Consider the following 18,013-nt stretch of genomic DNA (forward strand, 5'->3'; position numbering starts at 1 on the left):
AATTACAGCATGGAGCAGGTCAGTGACTGGCGAGGGGAATTACAGCATGGTGCAAGATGGTGACTGGATCAGGAATTAGAGCATGGAGCAGGACGGTGACTGGAGAGGGAATTTGAGCCTGAAACAGGAATTAGAGCATGGAGCAGGGTGGTGACTAGACAGGGGAATTATAGCATGGAGCAGGACGCTGACTGGAGAGGGGAATTACAGCATGGAGCAGGACTGTGACTGGAGAAGGGAATTACAGCATGGAGCAGGACGGTGACTGGAGAGGGAATTACAGCATGGAGCAGGACAGTGACTGGAGAGGGAATTACAGCATGGAGCAGGTCAGTGACTGGCGAGGGGAATTACAGCATGGAGCAAGATGGTGACTGGATCAGGGATTACAGCATCGAGCAGGACGGTGACTGGAGAGGGAATTCGAGCATGAAGCAGGAATTAGAGCATGGAGCAGGACAGTAACGGGAGAGGGAATTACAGCATGGAGCAGGACTGTGACTGGAGAGGGGATTAAAGCATCGAGCAGGACAGTGACTGGAGAGGGGAATTACAGCATGGAGCAGGACGGTGACGGGAGAGAGCAATTAAAGCATTGAGCAGGACGGTGACTGGAGAGGGGATTCGAGCATGAAACAGGAATTAGAGTATGGAGCAGGACGGTGACTAGAGAGGAGAATTACAGCATGGAGCAGGACGGTGACTGGAGAGGGAACTACAGCATGGAGCAGGACTGTGACTGGAGAAGGGAATTACAGCATGGAGCAGGACGGTGACTGGAGAGGGAATTACAGCATGGAGCAGGACGGTGACTGGAGAGGGAATTCGAGCCTGAAACAGGAATTAGAGCATGAAGCAGGGTGGTGACTAGACAGGGGAATTATAGCATGGAGCAGGACGGAGACTGGAGAGGGGTAATACAGCATGGAGCAGGATGGAGACTGGAGAGGGGATTAGAGCATGGAGCAGGACGGTGACTGGAGAGGGGATTAGAGCATGGAGCAGGACGGTGACTGGAGAGGGGATTAGAGCATGGAGCAGGACGGTGACTGGAGAGGGGATTACAGCATGGAGCAGGACGGTGACTGGAGAGGGAACTACAGCATGGAGCAGGACTGTGACTGGAGAAGGGAATTACAGCATGGAGCAGGACGGTGACTGGAGAGGGAATTACAGCATGGAGCAGGACAGTGACTGGAGAGGGAATTACAGCATGGTGCAAGATGGTGACTGGATCAGGAATTAGAGCATGGAGCAGGACGGTGACTGGAGAGGGAATTCGAGCCTGAAACAGGAATTAGAGCATGGAGCAGGGTGGTGACTAGAGAGGGGAATTAGAGCATGGAGCAGGACGCTGACTGGAGAGGGGAATTATAGCATGGAGCAGGGCGGTGACTGAGAAGGGGTAATACAGCATGGAGCAGGATGGAGACTGTAGAGGGGATTAGAGCATGGAGAAGGACAGTGACTGTAGAGGGTATTAGAGTATGGAGCAGGACAGTGACTGGAGAGGGGATTAGAGAATGGAGCAGGACGGAGACTGGAGAGGGGATTAGAGCATGGAGAAGGGCGGTGACTGTAGAGGGGATTAGAGTATGGAGCAGGACAGTGACTGGAGAGGGGATTAGAGCATGGAGCAGGACGGAGACTGGAGAGGGGATTAGAGCATGGAGCAGGACGGAGACTGGAGAGGGGATTAGACCATGGAGCAGGTGGAGACTGGAGAGGGGATTAGAGCATGGAGAAGAGCGGTGACTGTAGAGGGGATTAGAGCATGGAGAAGGGCGGTGACTGCAGAGGGGATTAGAGCATGGAGCAGGGCAGTGACTGGAGAGAGGATTTACAGCATGGACCAGGACAGTGACTGGAGAGGGGATTAAAGCATGGAGCAGGACGATGACTGGAGAGGGGGATTACAGCATGGAGCAGGACGGTGACTGGAGAGGGGATTAGAGCATGGTCAGGACAGTGACTAGAGAGGGGATTAGAGTATGGAGCAGGATGGTGACTGGAGAGGGGAATTACAGCATGGAGCAGGACGGTGACTGGAGACAGGATTAGAGCATCGAGCAGGACGATGACTGGTGAGTGGAATTACAGCATCGAGCAGGACGGTGACTGGAGAGGGGATTAGAGCATGGAGCAAGATTGCGATTGGATCAGGAATTACAGCATTGAGCAGGACGGTGACTGGAGAGGGAATTCGAGCCTGAAGCAGGAATTAGTGCATGGAGCAGGGTGGTGACTGGAGAGGGGATTAGGGAATGGAGCAGGACGGAGACTGGAGAGGGGTATTACAGCATGGAGCAGGACGGAGACTGGAGAGGGGATTAGAGCATGGAGCAGGACGGTGACTATCGAGGGGATTAGAACATGGAGCAGGGCGGTGACTGGAGAGGGGAATTACAGCATGGAGCAGGACGGTGACTGGAGAGGGGATTAGAGCATGGAGCAGGACAGTGACTGGAGAGGGGATTAAAGCATTGAGCAGGACGGAGACTGGAGGGTGGATTAGAGCATGGAGCAGGATGGTGACTGGAGAGGGCAATTACAGCATGGAGCAGGACGGTGATGGTGGAAAAACATCAATACTATAAATCCTTTCTTGCTTAAAATTAATGGAAACCTACATTTATGTTTGTTATTCTACTTTGTTTCTGTTAAAGCTGTAAATCTTAATCTGACATCTTAACTCTATTTTCTCTTTTTGACAGTTAATGTCAGAGCTTTTGAGTATTTCCAGCATTTTATTTTTACTACATTAAACTGTGCTCTTATATTACTGAAGAGAAAATGAGGTCTGCAGATGCTGGAGATCAGAGATGGAAATGTGTTGCTGGAGAAGCGCAGCAGGTCAGGCAGCATCTAGGGAACAGGAGAATCGACGTTTCGGGCATTCCTGAAGAAGGGCTAATGCCCGAAACGTCGATTCTCCTGTTCCCTAGATGCTGCCTGACCTGCTGCGCTTCTCCAGCAACACATTTCCATCTCTTATATTACTGACCCTTGTGTCATTAGAAAGTTTCTCAGTTATTTATTCTGTCAGAAGTCTACAGGAATACTCCCATTTATTCATTAATCTACTAAGGAGAACTTTGCCCGGTTCTCCACGTATTACTTTAATTCCGTGCAGGCTTTTGTTTCACTATACCCAGCCTGATTTATTAACCTGTCAAACAAATTATAGCCATTAACTATGCCAAATCTTGGGTCTGGGGCATGGCCTGAGATCAAAACTGCTTTTGAATTTATTCATCTTTACAGAAGCTTCAAGAGAATGCAGAATACATGAACAAATTAAGAATGCCCCAATTCATTATTAGTATGAGCCATAACCAATTACATATAAGGCTAAACGTCCCTGTTCTGCTATGTACACAGTTATATAGCTTTTTAGCAGTTCAACACTAGCCCCATCCAACTGACGTAAGGACACAAATGACGCGACTCAATTTTTCAAGTAATACATTAATAGATTTACTCCAAAAAATATATCCTAACAGTTCTCTGGGAAGCAAGGGAGGAGATTTCTCTGGGAAGCAAGGGAGGAGACTGCAGAGCCATTGGCCTTAATTTTTATGTCCTCGTTGTCTACAGGAGTAGTGCCAGAAGATTGGAGGCTAGCAAATGTGGTTCCCTTGTTCAAGAAGGGGAGTAGGGATAACCCTAGTAACTATAGGCCGGTGAGTCTCATTTCTGTTGTGGGCAAAATCTTAGAGAGAATTGTAAGGGATAGGATTTATGAACATCTGGATAGGAATAATGTGATCAAGGATAGTCAGCATGGTTTTGTGAAGGGCAGGTCGTGCCTCACAAACCTTATTGAATTCTTTGAGAAGGTGACTAAGGAGGTGGACGAGGGGAAAGCAGTAGATGTGGTGTATATGGATTTTAGTAAGGCGTTTGATAAGGTTCCCCATGGTAGACTACTGCAAAAAATACAGAGGTATGGCATTGAGGGTGAGTTGGAGGTTTGGATTAGGAGTTGGCTGGCTGGAAGAAGACAGAGGGTAGTAGTAGATGGCAAAGGTTCATCTTGGAGTGCCGTCACTAGCGGTGTTCTGCAAGGATCTGTTTTGGGACCATTGCTGTTTGTCATTTTTATAAATGACCTGGAGGAGGGGTTAGAAAGTTGGGTGAGCAAGTTTGCGGATGATACGAAAGTCGGAGGAGTTGTAGACAGTGAGGAAGGATGTGGCAGGTTACAGCGGGATATAGATAAGCTGCAGAATTGGGCAGAAAGGTGGCAAATGGAGTTCAATGTAGCTAAGTGTGAGGTGATTCACTTTGGTAAGAGTAATAAAAAGATGGGGTACTGGGCTAACGGTCGGATACTTGGTAGTGTGGATGAGCAGAGGGATCTTGGGGTCCATGTACACAAATCTTTGAAAGTTGCCACCCAGGTAAATAGTGTGGTGAAGAAGGCATATGGCGTACTGGCTTTTATTGGTAGAGGAATTGAGTTCCGGAGTACTGAGGTCATGTTGCAGTTGTATAAGACTCTGGTGCGGCCGCATCTGGAGTATTGTGTGCAGTCTTGGTCGCCATACTATAGGAAGGATGTGGAGGCACTGGAACGGGTGCAGAGGAGGTTTACCAGGATGTTGCCTGGTATGGTAGAAAGATCGTATGAGGAAAGGCTGAGGCACTTGGGGTTGTTTTCATTGGAGAAAAGAAGGTTTAGGGATGACTTGATAGAGGTGTATAAGATGATTAGGGGTTTAGATAGGGTCGACAGTGAGAATCTTTTTCCTCGTATGGAGTCAGCTATTACAAGGGGGCATAGCTTTAAATTAAGGGGGGGTAGGTATAGGACAGATGTTAGGGGTAGGTTCTTTACTCAGCGAGTCGTGAGTTCATGGAATGCCCTGCCAGTAGCAGTGGTGGACTCTCCCTCATTATGGGCATTTAAGCGGGCATTGGATAGGCATATGGAGGATAGTGGGCTAGTGTAGGTTAGGTGGACTTGGATCGGCGCAACATCGAGGGCCGAAGGGCCTGTACTGCGCTGTATTCTTCTATGTTCTAGCATACTTGAAAGCCATGTATTTTTTCCCCTGAAGCTCAATAAACCTGGTTATGTTCAACCTGTCATGTGTTGATTGGAATGTTCATTTTTAATTAGAAACTCAAATATTCATTCGGCAACAAACCAAACAAAGGCCTCTTTTCAATTTTAGAACTTACTTGGTTGCATTTGCCTCTTCTTTTCAGTTTTCTGCCTGTAAAATAAAGCAGTCATATCTGGGTATGCTGCCTGAAAGGAAACTTGATCTTCTATGGTGGTCACAGTTTTGTGAGAATCTTCAGATTGATCACTTGAGATAACATAATGCTCTAGGAATGAAATAAATTATTTTTTTAAATCTACACTATTAGTTACTCAGTTCACACAATCTATTGCAAATACAAAATAGCTACGAAACATTCACTCAGATGCGAAAATTGACTGTAGCAGAAAATATGATGTTTATTATAAGACAGATTTTCACGTTTATTGCCTGCACAATCTGAGCATCCTTTAAAAGGACTGATATTTTGTTCTATTGGTTTCAGTAGAATCAAGGAAGGGATTTGCTGTCACATTACTGCCAAGATGAAAACTTGACTATGAAATTGGTAAAAGTCGATGAGAAGAACCTACACTCGTGAAGCAAAATTGTGAAATGTGAATCGCTAAGTAAAATTAGTAAATGATTGGTGAGAAAGAGTAATATATAATTTATAAACATATCCTGAAGCTGAGCTGCCCAGCATGTTCGAGATTAGTGGAAGAATGTCATTACTGGACTATTCACAATTGACTGGTTGCTTTTATTCAGTCTGACTATTTGGCCTGCAGTTCAGGTGCCATCTATGCTAGTGGATGGGGCTGCAATGGCATCTTGAGGGAATCACACTTACAACGGTATTTGTAGCCAATAGGTTTGCTGAGAATTTCTTACCAAATATACTTGTAACTGATGAGATTCGGGCATTTCTAATTTGCTTCTCAAGTAAAAGTATACTGTTATTCAGACAGTGGTTATGCCAGCGTTAATGGGAGTTGTGCATGAGGACTCTGCTGAATTCCAATTTACAGGAAATACCTGAGAAATTAAATCTTTTGCTGGGCAATTCCTCTCCACCTGGAAACCACTGAAGCTCTCTAGTTAAATCAAAGATTTTGGAGGGCACCAATAATTAAGTAGACTCAAGAAAAGTGAGAATCTTAAATAGAGAGTCTAACTCCTTAGTAACTGTTTAACAGAACCCACACGTACCTCATACGTTCTCAAACCACAGACCTTGAAGCAGACCCAAACCTCCCTCCTAACCCACTGTACCTGACCCACCCAAATTCTCCCACCACTGCAACCTACCTTAGACACTGCATCACTTATCTTGCCAGCTTGCACACTAACTTCCTCCCACCTGACACCCTATGTACCTATCCATCTGTCATCCTACCCCCCAGACCAGGTGAAATCCTACTAATGCGGCACACTGGCAAACTACTCCCTTCTCATCGGGCATCCTACTCCTCCATATCCCCCTCCCAACATTGACCTTATGTTGTTCTGGTTGACAGCAGCTGTCAAAGAGATTGTCAGAACCTTTATAATTTCAGAACCCGACAACTGACTGCTGTGAGAAAGGGTGTGGATTTCCTTCCCAAACAAGTAGGAGTCACCAAAGTCCTCAAGAACCATAGGACTGCTCTCGTTATAAAGAGAGAAAGCTGATGGTGGTTTAATATTAGGATCACTATGACTAGACAGAAGGAGAGATCGAGGAGGAAGGACCTTCATGGTAACCTCAGCTGCTGCAGGAACTGAATCCACACACTTGGCGTTACCACATGGGGAGGCAATGGCCAGTGGTATTATTGCTGAACTGTTAATCCAGAGACACAGGTAATATTCTGGGGACTTGGGATCAAATCCCGTCATATATATTGGATTTGAATTCAGTAAAATTCTGGAATTGAGAATCCAGTCATGACCATGAATCCATTGTTGATTGTTGGAAAAACCCATCTGTTTCACTAATATCCTTTAGGAAAGGAAGCGGCCATCCTTACCTGGTCTGTCCTACATGATTCTAGACCCAGATCAATGTTGTGGACTTTTAACTGCCCTCTGGGCATTTAGAGATGGACAATAAGTACTGGCCTAACCAGTGATGCCCTCATCCCATGAATGAATAAAAACAAACTCCCTGCATCTCAAACTAATCGTCCAGCCAACTAAGTTCACCACAGAAGAATGGTCAGAAGTGCAGTTCTGCAATTCTGAGGGAACTCCGAGTGGAATCTCTTCTCTGCTGCTTCAGTTACCAGAATATTGTCCAGGCTCATAGTCTACGCAGTATTCAATGTCTTCTGCTGTTTCTTGATATCACAGTGAACTGAATTGGCAGAAGACTGGTGTCTGTGATGCTGAGGGCCTCACAGGAAGTTGGAATGGATCATCCACTTGGCATTTCTAACTGAATATTGTTGCAAATGTTTCAATCTTATTTTTTGGTCAAATGTGTTGGACTTCATCATAATTAAGAATGACGATATATGTGGATCATCCCCCTCCTATTAGTTGTTTAATTGTCTACTACCATTCGCAGCCAGATTTGACAGAATTGCAGATCCTAAGTCTGATCCTTTAGTTGTGGGATTACTTAGTTATCTTAATTGTGTGTTATTTCTGCTGTTTGGCATGCTGGTCCTGCTTGTGGCTTGTTGGCACTACATTTTGAGCTGTACCCAATGCTGCTCATGGTAAGCCCACATACATTCTGCAATAGCCAGAATTGATTTCTTGACTTGATGACAATGGCGGAGCGGGGCTCTATCAAGTCATGAGGTTAAAAATTGTTGTTCAGTGCAATTCAGCTGCTACTATTAGGTAACAGAATCTCATGGATGCCTAGTTATGAGTTGCTGTTTGAAATCTATCCCATTTAGTGGTAAAGCCACACACCATAAAGGGAAACAACAATATGAAAACCAGAACATAGTGGGAGGAGTTGGCCCTTCATCCTCTTAAGCCTGCTTTGCCATTCTGGATCATGTCTCATTGTCACTATATCCCTTTATGTCATTAGTAACTAGAAATCTGTCAATCTGGATCTTGAATTTACTTTCTGAGCGAGCTTCCATAAACCTCTGCGATAGAGGATTCCATAGATTCACCATTGACTTTATGAAGAAGTTCCTCCCTATCTCAGTCCTGGTTGGTTGATATTTTATTCTAATACTGTGTCCCTGGTTTCAAACTCCACAACCTGGAGAAACGTCCTTACTGCATTTACTCTTTGCAAATCTGTAAGAATTTAAGAAGTTTCAATGAGATTGCCTCTAATTTTTCTAAACTCTAGGCCCATTCTCCTCAATCACTCCTCATAAGATATTCCCATTTTCTCTGGAATTAGTCTGGGTGCACCTTCAGTAGCAAGTATTTGCTTCCTCAGACAAAATGACCAAAACTGTACATTATACTCCAGGTGCCACTTAACCAGTATTCTATATAAATGAACCAAGTCTTCTTTGCTCTTGTGCTCAAATCCATTTATGATAAAGGTTAAAGTACAGTTTGCTTTCCAAACAGTTTGCTGAACCTCCATGCTGGCTTTCAGTGATTTAAGAATAAGGACACCCAGGTCTCTTTGGACATCAACACTTTACAATCTCTCAGCATTTAAGAAATAAAATGCATCTCCTACCAAAGTGGATAATTTTGTGCTTACCCCAATATATTCCATCTGCCATGCTCTTGCCAACTGACTCAATCTGCCTAAATCCTCTTCAAGCCTCTTTGTATCCTCTTCACAACTCACCCTCGCACCAAGTTTTCTATCATCTGCAAACTTGGAAACATTACAATTGGCCCTATGTCCAAATCATTGATGTAGATTTTGAACAAATGGGGTAAAGATAAAGATAAAACTTGGTCTCTAGAAGGACTACATGGTGGTCACTCATATCCATACTGCCATGGATAGATGCACTACGACAGATACACCGGCAAAGACCAGGTCAATTAGGGTTTGGTTCTCTCTAAATCCGGACCCAGTTTAGGAGCATTTCTCCTTTAGGACTTGCGTAGCTCAGTCTGGGTGCTACTGTGCTGCCCTTGGTGATAGTCATTGAAATCCTCCACCCATATTTAAGCTGATGGCATGAGAATTCATGGAGTCCAGAATCAACGTTGAAGACTCACAGGGAAACTCTCCGATTCTATACCACTGTGCTGCCACCTCTGGTACAGGACATACCCTGGGACAGTAATAGTGGTTTTTAATAACATTGTAAGGCATGATTGTAGAAGTATGACAGCCTGGCTGTTGCTTTATTAGTCTGTAGGTCAGGTCTCCCAGTTTTGGCACAAGTTCTCAAATGTTAGTAAGGAGGACTTTTACAGAATTGACAAGACTCAGTATGTTGTAGTTGACTTTGGTGCGTGGGTCACTGTCTTTCTTTTTAGACTTTGTAGGTGCTTGGTAGACCTAAGTCTAGAACTAGGCCAATTCAGAGGGCACTTAGGTATGTATTAGTGGGGCTTTCCGACCATGAACAATGGTGTCATTACGGACTAAATTAGCCCCAAATTTATTTCTGTAGGACTTGAACTATGCCCCAGAGCATTAGCCTGGGCTACTTTATTACTAGCTAAGTGACATTGCCACTGAGGACCTGACTTTCCTATCTTGTAAGAAATACAAGTTCCGTTACTTCACATTTCAGAGGAAAATCTTAATTTGGGAAAGTTTGGAATGTCTTTGAAAATGCTTACTGGACCTATCTTAAAGGAAAGACCTAAAGAGATTGCTCCTCAGATAGGAATATACATTTGGGCGTGAAGTGGCTCTTGTGATATACATGTAGTGGTTATGCCCTACCTCTGGCTTTGAAGGTCAAGTCCCACCTGTCCCAGAGATGTGTCTGAACACGTTGATTTAAAATTTTTTTTTTAGAACTAGACTAGTGATGTCAAATAAGATATTGTGAAACACAGAGCTAATATACAATCTTGCCAATAAATCTAATCAATACTCATGGCCATGTGGATTCTTCTGTGGTTATCTTATATGGCATATGGTCTTCTTTGACACGAGCTAAAAGTGTGATTATAAGAGCAGGTCATACTATTTCACATCTCATTCAAAACTTATAATTTTAAAACAAATTACCTGGCTTTTGCCATAGTATTTCCAAACAGGGAATTCCATTCCGAATTCTTGTTTTGACAATACTTAAAAAGAAAGAGGAAAAAAAAAGTTTGAAATTCCACAAAACCTCTTAAAGATTGCAATGTAAGAAAACCATGTGTATAATGTATTCATATGTAAATTATTATAAGTGAGAAACACTTTAACAGGCAGGTAATTTAGATATTTTCCGCATTCCATTCTCGATTTACATGGCTTTTGTGCAAGAATGGGAATACATATGCAGTGGATCTCACCTCCCACACTCCAAAAAACCACAATGCAAGTGCATGTTTGTCCAGCCACTTCTATTAATCAAGCATTAACTCACTCTGTCAGGACACTTTAATGTAATTAAGTATGATGCAAAGCACGTAAGTAACCTTCAGTTAAATCTAGCACATAACCAGAGTAGATTGTTCAACATTCTTCAACACACAAATGAAGAAAAAATAATGGTTAATTGAAAACTTAGTACCTTATTGGTTGCAAATGACATGGGCCCCTTCTTCCCAATTTTCTTTCCATCATATCATGGTGTGAGAGTAACATCAGCACTTTCTCACATGTGTAGTGTCTTGGCCACTCCATTTTATCCAGGGCAAAATTCTAGATTTTTGAAACAAAACCTTCTGTTAATGTGGCATGATCAGCTATTTTTGCCCAGATACTGCCAGATGATCCATGTAGGAAACCCATATTTTCTCTGTCCTGCAAGCGTACACATTAACCATTTAATTCTATCAGCCAAACTAATGCCAGTGCACTCTATTTTGTCTGCTGTGCCAATGTTTTCTGACTTGTCACAGTTTGACTTTTTAAAATGTACTTTCACTGTAATATTGGAACATTTGGTGTTTCCTCTTGCTTACTTTTAACTGTTGATCATTCTGATTCATGGATTATAGCCTGAGCTACATAGTCTCAATGTTATTTGTCTGTTAGAGAACGCAAGTTTGCTTGCATTACATATGGACTCCACAATTTTTCTAATTGACTGGTCCTAATGGATTGTGCAGAACTTTGCGGTAGTTAAGGGTTTTCCGCTATCGTGTTATTTGCATTTTTGTGTTATCTATAGGAGGTCTGTGCTTCCATCCCTCCAGATAATAAGGATTTAGCATATTTTCAGCAAATTGTTCAGTAATATAAAAAGTTACCGTCCAGTCAAGCATTGTTTGATAGATAACATTTAGTATAAAGTCATGTTTCAATCTTGAGAAAAGAGAGCTTGCTTCTGGAAGTGATCCTTTGTACTAGAAACAAGAGAAGAGTAATCAAAGAAAATCTACTGCAACAGCAAACATTTGGTGAATGCCTGGTGGATATTGATCAAGAGATGGAAACTTGATTGGTACTTTTGCTGAGTAGTTCAAGAATGCATTGTTCAATTGTACTGCAATACCAATTCCCAGCTAAAATCAGTAAAATCCTCGTGTTCAAACTTGAGATCTACCTTGTCTCAAATCTCAAATGCTCAGCATTATGTGTGATTCATAAACCATTTGATTCTGATGTTCTTCAATCAGATTATTAGTCAAAGATTAAAACATTTCTTATATGTCTTAAACGCCTTTTCTTTGATTTAGATTTAGTCCAAGCATTTCTTAGTCTCAGTAATTGGCATATATTAGTATTTTGTAGTAAACTTATGAATTCATATACTTAATTGCAGAGACTGACAAAAGGGGTGATTGAATAGAGAAAGGAAATAACAATCAAATACTTAACTGGAAAAGGGTTAAAAACAAGTTATCAACTACGACTGTGGACAAAGGAACTCACAGTCTGGGTCTGAGAAGGTAAGAATAGTGAAAAGTTACTTTCTTTGCAAAAACTGTCTTGAAATGAAAGAATATTATCTAGCAACAATACCAAATGAGAGGGGATTCGTTAATATGTGCTGTCGTTGTCTGACATCTGAGTGGGGTGCTGGCATCTGTATAAGTCATTTAGTTTACCCTGTAAACTATTAGGATCTTGGTGAGGTCAGGGACATTGATCATTAGGGAAGAGTGGTGTAGTCAACCAGGGAAATTATGAAGAGGTTTTGTTCTGCAGATAAATTACTGAGGACAGACCCTTGCATGTAGGAAGACCAGTTCCTTCTCTGTGAATGATACTCAAGAAAAATAGTTGACCAAATCACATGCTGGTTCTGTTGTGTAGGGAGAGTAAGACCAGAACTGGATCGTGTATCTTAGGCATTAAAGGAGTTCTACGTTAAAAAAATGCAAAGTATTACCTACCTGAAGTAAAAGCAATTTTGGACGTTTCCATTGAATATGTTGAATTAATTGGTCCTTACTGATAAGAAACTCTCTGATCACCTGAAGCACAAAAAACAGAATGGCATCATAAAATGGTTATTTGACAGGAGGAGGCCATCTTGTCCTTTGTGTCTGTACTAGCCTTTTGAAAGTGTAACTCATTCAGTTCAATTCCCTCGCATTTTCTCTGTAATCCTCCAATGTTTTCTGTTCAGATAGTTAACAAATTCCCTTATACCCTCAGGCAATCCATTCCAGATCACAACTGCTCATTGTGTAAAAATGTTTTTCTTCATGTCACATTTTGTTCCTTAATAATCACCTTACAATCCATCTCCTCTAGTTCATAAGCCTTCCGAACTGGGAATGGTTTTCACCTGCTATTGCAGTCCCCTTATTATTTGAAGCATTTTTACCGAATTTCTTCTTTATCAAATCACTGTTTCTCCAATCCATCCACTTAACTAAGTCCTTAATCTCTGAAAGCTGAAACTTTATTGCTGGAACAGCACAGCAGGTCAGGCAGCATCAGGAAGGGCATGTGCCCGAAACGTCGAATCTTCTGTTCCCTAGATGCTGCCTGACCTGCTGTGCTGTTCCAGCAATAAAGTTTCAGCTTTGATCTCCAGCGTCTGCAGACCTCACTTTCTCCTTAATCTCTGAAAGCCTATTTGTAAATCTTTTTTTACATTCTCTCTAACTAACTGGGTTAATTTATCCTGGATACAGGACATATTTGAACAATTTTCCACATTGATGGGTAGACAGAAATGCTCTGGCTCCACTAGCTGAGCTGTTCCAATACAGGTACAAGGCTCTCATCTACTGAAAATTTGGAGAATTTGCCCAGTGTTGAATACGTGTTTTCTAAAGATTCAGCATAAAGTACTTGCTTTCATACTCTATGCATTCTAGCTATTTAGTACAGAATTTTACCTTGCATTGAGCTAGGTCTCCATTTGCATACACAGCATCATACTCCCTGGAGTCTATTGGCGCCTGCAGCAAGGCAGGATTATTTCCCATTCTCTTAAGTATTTAAACATATATAGGAAAAATTAATTCAGATCTTACTTTATTTTCCTTTGCTACAACTTCACAGAAAACCATTTAATACTCTTGGGTATTACGGAGAGAAGACACATTTTGCCAATGCTTTTGGTCTTGTACTTATCTTGATAATTTGCAAGAATTACCAATGTAAAGCAAAGACAATACTTATACTGTATGAGAGAAGAGTGCTGAAGTGTTGATCAGTGGGCTCTGATTGGTAGAGGCTTTGCCACAGAGAATGATTGTCATTGAGAGTGTGGCACTGGAAAAGCACAGCAGGCCAGGCAGCATCCGAGGAGCAGGAGAATCAATGTATCGGGCAAAAGCCCTTCATCAGGAATAACCTTGTGGGCTGGGGGGGAGGGGGGGCTGAAAGATAAATGGGAGGGGTGTGGGGCTGGGAGGAAGGTAGCTGAGAATGCGGTAGGTGGATGAAGGTAGGGGGAGAAGGTGCTCCCATGAGGGTTGAATAGTTCATCAACTTCACTAACACCTTTCACCCTGACCTCAAATTCACCTGATGAAGGGCTTATGCCTGAAACGTAGATTCTCCTGCTTCTCGGATGCTGCCTGGCCGGCTGTGCTTTTCCAGCGGCACACTCTCGACTCTGATCTCCAGCATCTGCTATCCTCATTTCCTTTCAAACGTTAGATTGTTGCCAAACCACTGTAATTTCTTACGCTAATGTTATCCGTCGTCCAATTATTTCTATATCTTATTTCTTCTTTCTGAGATTATATTTTAGAACTTACCTTCATCCAGGTTAATTTAAACTCTCCTGAACAGTTCAATAAGAGTTGACATAGATCTGTTTCATAAGGAGTTAACATTTGAAAAAATATATTTCCAATTTTACCTCTTCAAATGGGAAATGCTCACAAGCTCTTGCTTTTCTGAAAGAAATTCAGAAGAAAGGAATTCAAATTTTTGCAAGAAAGCTTGCATTTGTACAAGTTTGACACTGTTAGCAAATACCAAATATAAACAAGCATGGCAACCAATCTCTGAACAGCATGATCCCACAAACAGCAAGTAAATGATCATGTAATCTGCTTTTGAAATTCATTAAGGAAGGATAGCTATAGCAACCAGAAGAAATCCCTATTTCTTCAAGTTGTACCACAGTCTCTTTTATACCTGGGCAGGTTTTATCAATCAAAAAAAAGCACTGTCATCAATATAAATTCTGTGAGAATTTTATTTAAATATTAACCCAGATGATGTGCTCATCTAGATACAGTGGGCTACAACCTTTAGATCTGGGCATGAGGTTGCTATCAATTGAGAGAAGATAACATAAAGAACAAAACTCAGTCATACACTCTCAGCAGCAACTTGATTTAAAAGGGAAACTTTTAAAATGGCAAAGACCTATTCCATGCTAATTGTTTTCTCAGTTTTGTTTCTTGCCCTTCCTATTAAGGTGGTGAAAATTAAAAAAAACACTGAACCACAAGATTTATCCCTGCGTCTTTCCATTAAAACGTATTTTTACTGATTGGAAATATTTGGCCAAGGTAATTCTATCATCTTTACGTTAGTATCAACTATCTACAGATTGTATTATTTTCATTGCCAATAAATGTTTGCTACATTTCAATAGAGATTTGCAACAGGTCCAGAAGAAAAAAGACTGAAAACTGCAACAGGCCTGATCACATAAATGTCAACATGAACCAACAGCCATTTCCACAAAGGATTAGTTCATTGCAAGTTCCAATTAAAATTCAAGTTATACACATCTCCATGGAAGAACCCATGGATTGAAAAATTGAATAGAAAAAGCAATATCTAATTCCTACGTAAATAAAACTTTCAAAGAATATTTTGGAGTAAATATTTGCACTAACTCTCAATAAACACTTTTCTATATAAAATGAGGGGGTCATCATTTTAGAACTGAGTTGGGGCAAAATCTGTTCACTCAAAAGATTCTGACTCTTTAGAATTTTCTGTACTCCAGATAATGTGGATGCTAAGTTGTTCAGTACATTCAAGACAAGAGATTGGTAGACTATTGAGTATGAAGTTCCAATTTTTATGGCGTGTGCAGTATCTAATTTTGCATATTTATGAAAATATACCTTACATATGAGAAATAGCAATTTACAATTTTTACTTGTACAATTGTCACTGGCACAACTTCCAGAAATGTCTCAAGCTGTGACATCTTGATACAGCATAAAGGTGCTTACTTTTTTATGTTGTTCTCCACCACGTTGGATCTTCTCTTCTGTTCTGACTTGTGCCAATCACATGGGCATAGGTATCCATCCCCATGTGGTGAACAGCACTGAACAGTTGCACACAACTGACAGCCCTTGTTTACATGCTCCCTGGTTAATCCTATATGAATCATAATAGGAAAAAGTGTTACTCGTTTTTAGTAATAAAACTGATTAATCCACAGCACAACCAAGCTATCATTTACACTTTTTCACTATGCAGTTACTTCGACAATCTGGAATCTCCCCACTGACCTTTCACATTCACTACCTTGGCCTTTTCTTTAAGGGTCCACCAGTTCACACCTCTTTCATCAAGCTTTTTGTCACCTCACCACTTCCTTTCCATCACAGTGCCCAAAGTTATGTGGATAAGCCCTAGCAAAGAATGTTGGAATGTTTCCTGACATTAAAGATGCTTTAGAAATATGAGTCTTTTTTCCAAAGTACAGAGCTAAAACTAAACAAATGATAAATCTACTGGGTTACAGTCCATAATAGCATAACTAATGGCTAGACTTTACACTCCTCCAGTGGAATTGAACATAGAGACCATGTAAAGTCCAGCAAGTGGCTTTCACATTGCCCCTGGCCAGAATGAAATTTTATAGGGGTTGGGGAGGCACAGTCTGGGGAAGTGTCAGTATACCTGTCTGCTGTTGGGTCTTTTGAGGTCTTTTAAGGGAATCACCCTGCCCAGGTCAGTATTTTGCAAGAAGCATGGAGTAGCCAGTGTCCTCAGGGAAGGCTCATATGGGAATTCTAATAGACTTAGCTACGTAGATTTATGTTGAAAAAGGATGAATGACCTCTTCTGAAATTCCCTGCGCCCATTGAAGTCAAAACTTCAAGGTCACTTCTCCACGTAATCACTTCTACACGTAACCAACTCATGGCCTCTTGTACCTACTCTCATCTCCATTGCCGAGACCCCTGACTCTACACTTACCTGGGCTTTGTGGGACTACCTGTAATTCCAGGTTGGCACTGTGGTGAATAGAGCTTTCAGCCATCTGATTGGCGAGCAGCTCTTTAAGATGGTACTTCCTCCCTTAAAAGGGGAAGGAAATCCAGCTTTAAGGCAGTTATTTCTCAGTGTTTAGAGATAAAAATCAGTGTCCATTATTAGATGTGATTGTGTGTTTGGAAATTTGATAAATAATCCTGAGTTGAGAAGAATTACATTGACAACCAATTTAAGATTGTCAATCAGTTCACAGTGCATTGCACTTGCACTGGAAGCAAAATATATTAAAATACAGGTTCCTGCTCTTTGCAGACTGAAAGAGTACACCTGCTTTAACTGAACAAAACAGGTGACAGCAATTCTCTTGGGTTTTTGTTCAGGGCAATGACTTGACCAGAGTCAACCTGCTTAGTTCAAATTTAAACAACGCTGGGCAGTTACCAGTCAGTTATCATCCAAATGATGCATTCTCCATTGCAATGTACCCACTATCCAGCACTTTCTAATATAATATAAAAACGTTGCTCCCCCTTTCAAGTTGTATTCTTCTAAACAGCCTGATGAGTGTAAGATAAAAACCTTTAATTTTTTTTCAGGATTAGGCAAGATTCACACTACTAAATGTTTCTCCCTTATCTTATGATAGATTTCCCCCTTTAATCAGATCATTAGAAACACAGACCTTAAAAGATTTGTTTTTATATTTGTAAATAAAGAGAGCCTGGAAAGTTTATGGACTTCACTGCAAAAAAGTTGATAAATGAGTTTTGCGAGATTGCAAACGTGGACTTCAAAGGAATCCTATCAAGCGGGTTTGAAGAGCATATGAAATCAAATGTTGGCTACCTGGGTGTCGGCACACGGAACAGTGTGCTTTCTTTTCCACAGCTGGATCATGAGTAGTAAAACCCTCAAACTCGTGTTTCCAGAGTTTAAACCTAGAAAGATTAATAACAGGCATTTTCTTTCACATTCTGACTTTTTTTTACTGAAATTAGTTGAATCAATTGAAATTGGTAATACAAAATATTTAGTCTTTTCTAATATGCCGATATCAACTTTTAAAATTTGGCTGGAAAACTGTGTGTCAGGTTGGAAAAGAATGAAAAAAAATACACCATGTACTTTCAGAAAATAGGTAGTGGGATCACAGAGAAGGAAGAAAGTGAAAGATGATTTTATAATAAGAACAACATAGATTATAAAAAGTAGATGAAAGATTAATTTAAGTGGAATAAGTGGACAACATAGACAAGAGACAGAAGAAAGAAAAGTGATGGCAGGTTGAGCATAGAAATAAAACTGCAGTTCA

At 41.4% G+C, this 18,013-nt stretch overlaps 1 protein-coding gene across 7 annotated transcripts in view; it reads right to left on the minus strand.

Annotated features, from left to right (window-relative positions):
* The window catches only part of gen1 (GEN1 structure-specific endonuclease), an 86,214-nt gene that overhangs the window by 30,710 nt on the left and 37,491 nt on the right, over positions 1-18,013 (minus strand). For 6 of the 7 annotated variants that reach the window (XR_015752397.1, XM_087977561.1, XM_043677287.2 and 3 more), the window contains 8 exons: positions 17,548-17,639; positions 15,705-15,855; positions 14,366-14,402; positions 12,435-12,515; positions 11,346-11,441; positions 10,664-10,794; positions 10,168-10,229; positions 5,188-5,337 (listed from right to left, as the gene is read on the minus strand). Coding sequence is in view for 6 of the 7 variants with exons in the window: in XM_087977561.1 (XP_087833687.1) it covers positions 5,188-5,337; positions 10,168-10,229; positions 10,664-10,794; positions 11,346-11,441; positions 12,435-12,515; positions 14,366-14,402; positions 15,705-15,855; positions 17,548-17,639 (800 nt within the window). In the remaining variant the exon portion in view is untranslated. The remainder of the gene's footprint in view (positions 1-5,187; positions 5,338-10,167; positions 10,230-10,663; positions 10,795-11,345; positions 11,442-12,434; positions 12,516-14,365; positions 14,403-15,704; positions 15,856-17,547; positions 17,640-18,013) is intronic. The other variant, XM_043677296.2, reaches the window with a different exon arrangement.

Source organism: Chiloscyllium plagiosum, unplaced genomic scaffold, assembly GCF_037043375.1.
Source record: "Chiloscyllium plagiosum isolate Xiang-an unplaced genomic scaffold, Cpla_swu_hap1 HiC_scaffold_3, whole genome shotgun sequence".
In the NCBI taxonomy this organism is placed as follows: domain Eukaryota; kingdom Metazoa; phylum Chordata; class Chondrichthyes; order Orectolobiformes; family Hemiscylliidae; genus Chiloscyllium; species Chiloscyllium plagiosum.